A 12,701-nucleotide genomic window follows, 5' to 3' on the forward strand; every position below is an offset into this window, starting at 1 on the left:
CATGTAAAGTCATGGAAAGCATCAATTAAATTGTAACAGCTCTATTGTGGTACTTATTTTAACAGCTAGCCACTGTTGTGTTTAATAGAGCATATTTTCCTGCTGATATTATAGGCTATGAATACTAAAGAAGCATTTTATATTCTTATAAAACTGTTCTCCTGAACAGCACTACAAACAGAGTTCAGTTATAAAACCTGATTTGTAATGGTAAAATAAGCAAAAACGCATCTATACAGCCCAAGCCACCTGTGGTGACCACAGAACCCTACTTTCACTCCAAAGCTCAAAGGAGGGAGAAAGTATCTCAGGAACAAAGCTATTCCCACTGCAATTTAAAATAGACAGGTGTCTCACTTTAGAGTCACTTACAAACTTGTGAAGTATGAAAGGATTTCGGTAAGTGTATACTGCTGAGAGACAGTATGACTGATGCCCACAGTTTCATCAAGCATGTCCAAAATAAACAAGAAAGTATGTCTTTCATTAATTATATGCCAGTACAAAGGCAGTAGCCAAATGAGTTGAATAATTATCAAAAGCCATTGGTCATCAACCAGAAAAGTCTTAGAATGGCAGAGAGATAAACTTTCATCTGGAAATTCTGATAACTAACGCTTGAGAGTGACAGGTCTGGGAGACAGTATCTGCATGCACCAAACTAGAAGATATTCTTCTTCAGGAACTATAGCAGGGAATCCCCTACCCCCATTACAAAGTAAAGCTTTGTCTGTCCTTTCCACCTGCATGGGGATGGAGCCCATCAGCATCAGTCCCTCCAGGTGGACACCATGACCCTGCTCCAGGGCAGCGCTGTGCTACACCTGGGCTGTGGCTGCAGCACAGCCTCTGCCTGCACACATTCTCAGATAAATGGTCTCCCTTCTCCACAGGGCAACACTGACATTATTTCATGGGAAGGACCAACTGGGTTCATCCCTCCTTTGCTACACCTGCTCCCGATGCTCCATCTCAGCATGGATAAATGGCTGCCTGCCTCTCCCAAATTGCATGCAATTACCCAGTGAGACTGGGGTCAAATTTGTGGAGCAGGCACACATACATAAACAGATGGGAAGCAAGTCATGATAAACTTGGCAGTGCCTTCTTATCAGATGTAGCAGGCAGCGAGGGTACGTGACCACCAGACAAGCGAGGGAGGTGTTCCAAAGTTCCATGTGAAGCTGACAGGGAACACCACCCAGCCCAGGAGCAGTGGGGGCACCAGCCACAGCCTTGTGGCTGTTCTCCCTAGGGCCCTGGCAGAGACACAGCCTGCCCCGGGGTGTGCTAATTCTGCACATCCTTGCTGTGCCCTGCCTGTGACCCCTCGAGGAAATTACAGCCCTCTCCCGAAGAAAGCGCTGCCCTTCTTGAAGCTCCCACGGGAGGAAGTTTCTGGCACTGCTGTAAGCAAGGCTTCAGGCAGAATATTTGTCAGCAGCACTGCCATGCGCTGGCCAACACTGGTGTAACCCAGGCTAAATCAAACACAAAGCATGGGTCTCAAATAAAGTAGACACCAGACAGAGTGGGCAGAAAGCAGCTGAGAGTAGGAGAGACAGCTGATCACCAGTTACAGCTGAGCTGAGATGTGAGGAAGGGTTTCTAATCACTCAACTCACTTTTTCTCTCCTTTGAAGAACACACAGACTCTTTCTTGCAAGAAAATGCTTAATGAAGGACTTCTATTAGCTATTTGGCTGCAATGGATAGCATATGTTTAACACAATATAAGGACCCAGTTTTCTAGCACAAAAGACACAACTTCAAGCAACATCATCAGCCAACAGTCATTTTTTTAGAAGACTTTGCCTATTTTTCTTCTTAACTGGGTAACACTGGTACCTGCTAAAACTGATTATTATTCGCTGATCATTTCCACACAGAATTGGAGTGGTGCTTCCATGCCTGGGCTGGGAGTTAAAAAGAATGACAAACTGCACCTGAAATAATGGTATGCTTAAAACTGTGGTTGTCTAAGTCTGAATATAACCAATGCACTAAGACATAGTAGCTAAAGCTCTAAAATGTGAAGAGGAATAGCTTTTACTAGTCATTTTCCAGAGACACCAATCACATCTATACCTTTTGCTGTAAAGCAGCTTTATGCACCCTCCTAAATTTCTCAGCATCTCAGAGTAAATGCTAAAAGCACAGAGTGGCCCAGATCTGCTGACTCCTCTGGAACTTTACTGAGCTCTGCCACTGAATCAAGAATTTCCATCCTTAAAAATATTCCAAACCTTAGCGGACACTGCCATGAGCAACCTGATTTACATTCATCCTGCTCAGAGCAGGGGTTGGACCACATGGCCTTCCAAGGACCATCCCCACCTAAATGACAGAAGCCAGGTACATGGTGCACAAATTAGAAGTCAATACCAAAAGCACCTCCTTTTGCTAACACTGGTGTCTACCTGCTCCTCCAGGGAGCAGCAAGCAAAGCAGAACTGGGAAGGGAAGGTCTGGTTCCCCAGGGGATGCAGCAGCTAACAGCTACGGCACGTGATGGGCAGCCTTCCCAAGCCACCTGCCACCCTGACACATACCACTCTGCATATGACCTCACAACTTCCAGTGAGCACAACCACAAACTGAGAAACTGAACTATGTGGATAGGATAGAGCACAAAACACAGACACAGATCTCCATTTAATGTGCATTTCCAGGTACCCCGAATAATTTAAACAGGGTTTGCTTTTCTGTTGTTTAGCTAAATTTTAGAAAACAGGATGCTGTTAGTCACTGCCCTTTTTCATCATTCAGTGAAGATTTATTAAGAGGACTCTTGAAGCTATTTATTTCGATCATATAAAAAGAAAATCCAGGAAATTATTCCAGACTCTGTGAGCAAACAAAAAATTTAGCTTCTATTATCCTGTAAAGGATAAGCAAGCATTTTTAAGCGAAACAGGGTTTTTATATCCAAAGGATTGCATCTGATGTACTCATTTTTACCATGTGCTAAGCGAGCCTGGATGTTTGTGCCATGCAGAGAGCCTAATATGATAACTATTTCTCACTCTGACAGTAAGGATACTGCTGTCCCAGAGTCCTGGCTCAGTTCAACTGAAAAAATAACATGCTGAGCAGCTCTACGGGTATCTTTGGCTCTGGCCTATGTGCAAGTCAAGAGTTCAAACTGACATGCAAGTTTCCTGCAGAAACACTGAACACTTTTCTAACCCCAACTTCCATCACACTGTGACAGCTAAATACAGCAATCCAACAACAGCATTTGACATTAAGTGAATTCTTCCGCACTTGCTCTGAAAATCTGACTGTGTCTTTCACAGGGACAGACTCATCTAACCTGACAGCCAGGCATTGTTCTTATTCAGAGCCAGGGACAGACGCGTTTCTGGCTCATACTCTCTCATTGTTTCACTTGAGAATGTCAATGGGTCCAGTTCAATACCTAACCCATATGGCTGTATAAGACATGTAAAGTACACGTACACTAACACAAAAACTATCTGTTAGGCCAGATCAGCACAGCTGGTTAACAGGAGGGATCCAGCACATACTTCCTTAAAACAAACAAACAAAACTACCAAGAAAAAACAAGTAACAGAAAACACCAAAGTACATTCAGGAGACAAGAAATGAGTCTTTCTATCTTGGTGGCACTAAATAGCATCCCACAGGAAACAGATGTACCTGTGGGCTAGGGTAATGCTTAGCTCTCCAGAAGTCACTTCACCTGGGAAAACAGTTTACACCTCCAGCACCATTTCCCACATTCACCATGTACCTGCTGATGGCTATTGGTTAAGGCAGACCTCTAACAGTCTCCCAAGAGAAAGCACACAGGCAAACTCAGGACCTCTGCCAGCCCATGCTGTGTACCAAGCAGAGCAGCAGTGCAAGGACTGTGTGGGGCACACTGGGCAGTCAAGCCCCAAGGCTAGCCAGTCGCTTGTCCAGGCTTTCCCACAGGCTGCTGGGTAAACTGGTGCTACCCACTGTCCCCACGCTGGAGCAAATGCAAGCACTTAGGGAGTCTCACAAGGCTGAATTTGTATCAATACTTTTCTGTGAATGCCCTTAGGTATTAAGCAATCCCATTAATTTGTATTTTAAACTGCTTTCCCTTAGGCTACTGGAAGATTAGCTTTTTTGTTTTGTAAGAGAGAAGCATTTCTCCCTCTCCCCTCATAACACACTGCATCCTACTCTCTTCCCTCTCCTTGCTGGGACAGTGATTCTGTGTTTTCAAAAGGGTGGTTACCTGCATGTCTATCATAAGGCAACAGGAAAACCCTGCTGATACGGAACCCACTGTTTTAGTTCACCTTATCCTTAGCAGCCACTGGTAATACACTCTGTATACAGGGAAAAGAAAAAGATGAAATATCCGAGGGAAAAACAAAGGAGAAAAGAAAGAGGGAAAAATGTTCCTGAAAGGAAAGAAATTTTAGTTTGAAACCTCAGCTGAACATCACTGGATATTCTGATGTCCTCCAGCAAAACATGAGAGAGAGGGTTTTCATCCTCTTAAAAAAGAAGATGAAAATGATTAAGGCTGTAGACAAAAGAACTGTGGCTTTCATTTGGTATTTCTGAGGCTTTAATGGTCATGAATCATTTCATAAAATGAGAAGTAGAAAAGGAAAACAACAGATTCTCCAGCAAGTCAACATTCAAAATATTCTTCCAGATAAAAGCTAGAACTCCTTCATACTTCAGTGAAGATCTATAAGCAAACCCAGAAGGCACAGATTTTCATTTAACAGGCTACATTTTACCTCCCAATACCCCTTCCAAAGATGAGCCCAACTTCTTTAGGCTCTTTAAATGCGACAAAACCACATTATTTTTCTCATGCCTCTACCTGCACACCAACCTTAGCATGGGCCTTAAAAAAGTTAATAAATAAAACCGAAGTGGGAAGTCAGAATGGATGAGAAAACAATGAAAGGAGACATCCACAATACAAGAGCAAAATGCTACAAATACATTTTCCAGCACAGTGTGATGGTTAATCAGAAACACTCCAGGCCACAATTGTTCCATTCTACAAAAATATTTACTGAGTCTGGGGAGTAAGACCAAAGTGACACACATGTATCTACATCCCCTTCATCTGTAGGGTTCTGCAGGGAGATGAAGAAGAGGAACAAGATGGAAGGTGATCTTACTGGAAAACAAAAAAGCTAATGATTAATTTCTTACTATTTCCATAAGCAAACTTTCCAAGATCCCTAGCTAAAGTCTGAAATAGAGATGGCCACCTATTAGCCAATGTCTACTACACTTTTACCAAGAGTAAGTTTTCCTGCTGATCTATGTGCCTACATAGCTTGGGTCTTGTGTTCTGTGTCACACTATTCTAGTAATCACAGGCTGCTGAGTCGATGAACGTATTTAAAGTCACCTTTGTCAAAACTTGTATTGAAGTTCATATATAAAACATTCAAGTTTGCAGGATGGAAGCTGAATGACAGTGAAATAGACTGTCCTAAGTGAGCAGCACTGCTGAAAAACACACCACAGGAAAGGAAAATAAGCATACAGGAAAAACAGAAGCTGCAGTTTTATTCAATAAGGATCACTGAAAATGAAGCTGACAGATGGACTGTCCCTGCCAAACCCTAACCCAGTGATGCTCCCATTGCTCCCAAATAAACTGAGAGCAGCCCTATGCTTACCTCAATTCTGCATCCTCAAGCCCAGTATAGCCCCAACGGTTCTGGCACAGCAGTGTGAAGTTGCACACAGTGTAGTAGCTTATGCAGTTAAGGTGGCAAACATAACCCAGATCAGACTGAATTGGGTGAACAACTTTCGGAACCACCACTGAACAAAATGTATCCTGTGCTGGCTAACAAAAAGGGAGTAGTCTACTTTTATAAACCTTAAGTGGGCTCTTGATAGAGGAAAGTGCAGCTGTGGTTAGTATCCCAGGCACATGCTGGAGGCGTCTTCTGCCTCCTCCAAACAATTCTATTTGGAAATCTCCACTGCAACCTGCAAATTACTGTACCCTGCTACAACTAGACACACTCTAAAGGTGCTGTTCTTCCCCCCAGTCCTTTATGCCTCCCATTTCTGAAGACCATCCCCCCCTTAATAAAAGTTCAACCGAACACCAACAAACTGCCATCAGAAAGTTGAAGTCTCCTGAAAGACAACAGGAAAGATTAGACAATTCCATCATAAATCCACAGAAGAAAATGATCACACAAGGAAACAAAGCTCAATCCATGACATCTCCTATTTTCTGAATAAGAGCTGCAGCATAAATCTGTTCCTAACCTGCCAAACAATTAAGTCATAACCACAGTCAGCCTTACACAGGACCCCTTCTCGTGGATGTGGCAAACCCAAAGTGAAATCCTCCATACACTCTGTACACAAAATACAGACCCTCACAGGCCAGCTGTGACCCCTCCTGCAGCATCTGGGTCAGCGTATCAGGCCAGCCTGAAATAGCCAAGAGCTATGCAGACCAAAATAAATAAATAAAGTAATAAATAGAAGAGGAGAGGAAAGGAAAAGAACTACATCCAATCCCTGATCTTCAACATGTCACCTAGGGAAAACGGAGTCTGCTGATAGGAAACCTGCTTCATCCAGAGTCCTCCGAGCCAATTTTACAGTACCTCAAGAATGCTGACACACTGTTTATTGTGGCCTTTTTCCTCTGTTTGTTCTATTTTCTACTTACTACCATCAAATGGGAAAAAAAGTATTTCTCTAATATATTTTAGGAGAGGCAGTGGTCTGATTCAAATTTCAAACAACAGCCAAGTGGCACTTCTAAACCATTTGTGTCCAGCTACAATACAATATGAGAAAAGATCACAGAGAGAAGACTGTCAAAACAGTTTGTAACAGAGTCACACGTGCCTAAAACACTCACCAGTGAAAGAGAGATTACAGCAATACCCACCAAAAGTTTTAATCATAGGATAATTTCTCACTGGCATACCCAAAATTAATTGAGTTCTAATTCTGCACTACAAACTACGTAGCCCCATAAATCCCTATAAATTATAAACCAGAATTGGGATTAAAGCCATGCTTTTTAAAGAGATCCTGTCCGAATGACAGGATTTGGAAATCTAAGTGTAGAGTACAACCACTAGGCCTGAAGGTTATTTACTTTCTACTGGCTTTCTTCAGGCTGAAGAACAACATGGAACTGTAACAAGAATGCTAGCATGGGAGCTTTGCATTGCTACTGGCTCTAGATAAAGCAATCCAGAGCAGACTATTATCAGACAGCTTCCACTAAATGCATTTTAAAAATTCCATATAGTATTTAAACAAGTATATTACAAAACATAATTAAAACCTATTGTGGTAGCCAGGAGAAGACATCTATGTGATCAGAAATGAAAATAATGTGTTATTCCCTCTTTAAATATTAGCCCTTCAGCAAGTGTTAATAACAGCTATTGCCAGCCACAGAACAGATTCTGTGCTGGCTTCTTGCTTGATTCTGTCTGCTTTCCCTACTCCTCATCCATACATCTTGCTCCCCAGAGAAAGTCACACCTACATCAAATCGCATCATGCAGCCCTACTGAAAGAAAAGAAACATGTACATTAGTAACAGAGCCAAGATCTATGAACTCATTTCACTCTAGAACCAGATGTCCAAGGATAATGTAATAAAAAAATAGTATCACAGCCATCAGCAAATAAATTCAGAGGCACAGAATCTTAACACTATGCGTAGCTGCCAAGGATTTTAGGTTTTACATCAGCATGCACTGGCATTAAAGTTCTTCATCCTCTACATAGGCTTTACCCTGTAAGACGCAGAGGACTGGAATGAGGTGGGCCATGCCACCTGGAAGCCAGGTGAGTGCTCCAGCACATGAAGTATTAAGCATCTTGCCTCTATTTTTAATTAAGATTTTTATTCCCAAGTATTCAAGGCTGCCTCCTGCTCAGAGAGGGACACTGACAAGGTGTGGCAACAGCAGCTGGCCAGAGGTGTGCAGGCCAAAAGCGGTAAGAAAAATGTTTGCGGTTCTTCAGTATAAACCAATATTTACTGGTATGGAAAGTCTGCTTTTCTTCAGCAGGCTCTTAGTGGTAAATATTGGTTTAAAACGAAAACCAGAAGCCTTAATTATATAGTTGAATACTGGAATTATGCTATAGATTTATAAGATTTATTTTATTTCAGAGAACAGTGATGAATAAAAAGGGTCAAATCCAACCAAGTTTATCCATGTAAGCATACTCGTAAACCTGTGGACTTCATTTAAGATGACCAAAAGAAACTGGTCCAAAAAAAACCCATGCAACCCCCTATTGAATAGCTTTACTCTGAGAGTTCTATGAATCATTTTGGAGCCAACTATTCTGTTCTGCAATATTCACTATCATTTCAACTTAATAAAAACAAAGAAATTAAATCATTCTTGCACAAATGCATTTAATTAATCTCTTAATTAGAGTCACATCACAATGCAGCTATCTTGAAGAAATTTTGGTTCTTTTAAAATTTCTGCTGACCTATTGGTTAGGCAAATAATTGCTTTCTTTGACCATTATACTGAGAAAAGACTAATAAACACAATAAACATTGCTTAAAGTATTATTAAGTACTGACTGAGCCTCATTAGAGTTTAAGGTCTTTGTCTAGCATCCTCAGAAAACGGGAAATCCTAATTAATTCTAAGATCTTTAAACACAATACTTCTTGTACTCAGTCAAGTACCAACCAAATCACCAGCAAATTCTTTTTTTTTTTTACTTCATATTCAAATGATAGAAACACTTATAAATGGTTGACTTCAAGTACATTGTGTTTATAAGGAACTTCCCACCCATGGCCAGTTTTGTAAGGTTTATTTCTTCAGAAGTTGATGCTATACTCTTAGGCATTTAATGGTGTCTCAGTAACAGCTTATTATTTTAACTTGCTGAATCACAATGGATTCCAGCAACATGAATGGAGAATCTAGTTATATTTTTAAATAATTATTGCCTTTATTCTGATTGCTTTCTGATCACTTAGAAGCACCAGCACATAAACATACACTGCCTTAGACCAAACATTACGAGGACTTCATTGTTAATGCCTCCAGAGCTGGAGCAATTTAATCTACATGAGCAGCAAGCTTGAAGTCTTAAAATTAGTATATAAAAGGCATTTCCAATGATTTCTAATTAGTAAACTTAAAATATACTTCTAGATCATGTTATATGTTCAGACAGCTCACCGCACAAACAAGCAGGCAGAGGTCAGAAGGACAAAAGCAAACACCTTCTGCAATCAACAGCTTGCAGTAAAAAATGTTAAGTGGGAAAAATAATGAAAAATTACACAGATCTTAGACTTCTTCATTTTAACATAGAAGACCAATATGCACACCAAGACTAGCCTCAGTACTTTTAAATGCTAAGAGACTTTCAAGAGTCATTACATTGAAACACACAAGAAGTCTAAATGTAAAGGGTTTTCTCCAAAAACATTTCCCCTTGCTTCTTATAGTCAGAGCAAGAGTTCATTGCAAAAAAGTCTTAGTCAACTACAATAACATGAAAATAAAGTTTCCCAGCATCTGTTATGACTTGTGTTACAGCTCTCAGATTCCCAAATGTGCTTGTACTGATGAACAAGTTAAAAAAACAGTATGTCTTCTTGTGAAATCATATTTTTAGTGGTTTAGCCCTTCAATAACCATGAATTCTCCTTGTCTAATGCATATACAGTTCCTGTACATGGAAAATATGTTTTCCATCTGGCTTTCCAAAGAATTAGTTCCAACCTTGTCTGTTGAATGAAATGACAATTCTTTTTACCCATATTGTACAGTTCAGTACTACACCTAAGGAAGTGCTCAGGGTTTCTAAACTGCAAATATCCAGGAGGATTCATCACCCAACAGTGATCAAGATGACTGTGTTAACGATCTCCTCCAAACAAGTTGGGAACCCTACCCTCAGCCTCAAATGAGAGCTACAGAAAAAGGTCTAACATGTAAGCAAACTAGCAACTTGTTTTGTCATTACTATATTATTATATCCTTGTCAAGAACCTGCTTCCCAAGGGCACTCTTTCAGATTTGTGATATTCAAAATAATTGACTAAGATATAAAATACTTATAATTTATATTGCCATTATGTCTAGATTTGCAGAATTCTAAATAGATATGTAACTCATAGATAATACACAACAAAATAAATCAATGCAAAGTACATAAATATGGAAGGCTTCTGTTAAACTTAAGAATCAACTCATAAGACAAACTACTTACACTAATCCATTTTAGATTCCAAAAATAATTAACACTTGAACTATCACCTCTTCATGCACTATTACTACTGTCTAAACAGCACAGTTTTAGAGTAACAGTTGAGTTCACCAAAGACACTTTATCCCCAGCTAATGTGCCTCTAACTCCCACAAAGTCTGTTAAGTCCGCACACGTGTGCTAGCTGGCATACTCTGTCCCACGGGTCAGAAAATGGTGATTGTCACTTTGATATTAACTCAGAGTTCTGTAATGAGAAAGTTTATTAAAACATCCTATAAAATAAAGGCACCTTCTGAGAAATATTTTTCTTTATCATCTTTTACTGCTTCCAAATAGTCCTACAAACTTTACTGTACATCCTCCTCACCTCCTTGGTTTTGTCACAAGAAGAATCTGCTTTATTCAGCTATTTCTCCTGTGACTAGGTATAAGGAAATGAAATACAGAGTCTAATCCCACAAAATCAGATCCTTGAAAAAAAAAAAAGAGTTGCATCCATTTTTTGCAACATGGTGACCTAAAAACATCAGGTTTTCCAACCAGGCAAGCATAAGAGAGTGCCAACATTGCAATTCTGAATATAAATAAAAAGTACTACACAAATATGAGAAAGTTACTGAGAAACTAAAGCATATTCACCAAGGCCTCTAGCAATAAAGTTGTAACAGCTCCTTTTTGAGGAAAACTGAAAATGAAAGAAAATAGCTTGCATCCCTTACTGAAGGATAACTACCTCCATCATGTTTGCTACAGTTGCCCTCTGCTTGATGAGTGAAAAATCTGGCTATGGGCTGAAAAGGTGCATCGGAACACCTGAAAAAGGAAACCCCTTTTTTCTGCCAACACTGCAAGCTTTTCACCTTTACACTGAACTACATTTTCAACTGCACACACATGTGATGTCTTTCAGCCAGCTTAGAAACTATTTTTGCATTGGAAAGGTATTCCATTAGAACTGGGAAAAGTTTGCCTGATACACATTTACCCTTTAAAAAACCCCACTTTACTAAACATATACAACGTGTCATAATGATTTGAAACTTTTATATGTCTGTAGATAGCTCTAGATACAAAAAAAATGGTCCTTCTTCTTCCCCTCTGCTTTCCCCAGGTCACAAGCAACACCAAACGAGCAAAGTCGGTCGACTTGAGTGCAAGAAAGATGCACGTCTCAAAAGGTTTAAGGTGGAGATGGAAGAGGGCAGCTAATGGAAAGGGCATGCTGTGGTCTCAGGGCCTCATCGCTATTCTGCTTTATGCAAAGCAGAAGTATGGGACGCGGGAGGAATGCACACGCCCGCAGTGTGCCTTTAGCTACGGCCTTCCTAGAAACTAAATTTGCAGCCTCCGAGCTGCAGCCGCTTATCCTCTCCAAGCATCACCGGCCAAAGGCAAAGTAAGGCTGCAGCACGCAGGGTACCCAGCCCCGCGGGATGCTGCGGGCGGCGCCGGCGCCCCCAACTCACCCTGTCCCTCGGCAGGGGCAGCCCCAAGGGGGGATCGGGGAGCTCTCCTCCGCCAGTTCCCACCGCAGACGGGCAGTGGACATGGACGCACACACACACACACACACACACACAGAGAGCTCTACGCGGCTCCCCGCACCACGCACCCCGGGAGGGCCGGCCCCGCACCTACCCTTTGAGCGCGTCGTGCCCGCCGCCGCCCTGCCCTCGCCTCTTGGCCCGGCTGGCCCGGCTCTCCTTGGCGCTGCTCACCCCCTCGGCGTGCCCGGCGGCGGCGGCGCCCGCCTGGGACATCCACAGCACGGCAACTCCCAGGGCGATCCCCAGCAGGCGACCCCGCCACATCGCGTCCCCCGAGCCTTCGGGCTGCGACCGGCCGCCGCCTCCTCTCCCCCTCCGAAGTCCGCCGGTCCCCGCCGCCCTGTCTCCGACCAGCCTCTCCAAGGCGAACTGCAAGGGTATAAATGGGAAGGAAGGGGGAGGGTTAGGGACCGAGAAAAAGCGGGAGCGGCCGCCCCAAGCCCCCCGGCGCCTGCCCCCTCGCCCCGGCGCCGTCGGCCCCCGGCCAGCCCGGCGCTAGCCCGGCCCGCGGGAGGCGGCGGCCGCGGGAGATGGCGAGAGGCTCCCCGGAGCCGCGCGGACTCTACCTTCCCTCCAACAGCATCCGCGGGGGCTTTCGCTCCCGCACCCGCAGCGAGCAGCCCGCGGCAGCTGCCACCGCTCCCGGAGCCGCTCCGGGGCTGGAAGCACTTCCCGGGCATGCCCTCCCCGGCTCCCTGAGCCAGGCACCGCTGCGAGCCGCGGCGGCAGGAGCGCAGTGCCCGGCCGGGGCGCACCGCGGGCAGGGAGCCCCGCGCCCAGCCCGCCCGCCCCGGTGAAGCCCGCTGCGAGGGGCGCGCACCCGCTGGAGCCGCCGCCGCCGGCTGCCGTTCCCCGCTGCTGTTCCAGCTGCGGCCGCTGCACCCACCGCTACTCCAGCTGCGGCTCCAGCTGCCCCCTCCCTCCCTC

At 43.5% G+C, this 12,701-nt stretch overlaps 1 protein-coding gene across 2 annotated transcripts in view; it reads right to left on the reverse strand.

The window, feature by feature from the left end:
- FBN1 (fibrillin 1) overlaps positions 1–12,454 on the reverse strand; it is a gene marked incomplete at both ends in the record, with an annotated part of 153,540 nt that extends 141,086 nt beyond the window's left edge. The window contains 2 exons of one of the 2 annotated variants that reach the window (XM_080626640.1): positions 11,866–12,143; positions 12,341–12,454. In XM_080626640.1, the coding sequence (XP_080482766.1) occupies positions 11,866–12,143; positions 12,341–12,454 (392 nt within the window). Of the gene's footprint in view, positions 1–11,865; positions 12,144–12,340 lie in introns of those variants that run through there. The other variant, XM_080626641.1, reaches the window with a different exon arrangement.
- Between the last annotated feature and the right edge of the window lie 247 nt (positions 12,455–12,701).

This window comes from Psittacula echo, assembly GCF_963264785.1.
Source record: "Psittacula echo genome assembly, chromosome: 10".
Classification (NCBI taxonomy): domain Eukaryota; kingdom Metazoa; phylum Chordata; class Aves; order Psittaciformes; family Psittacidae; genus Psittacula; species Psittacula echo.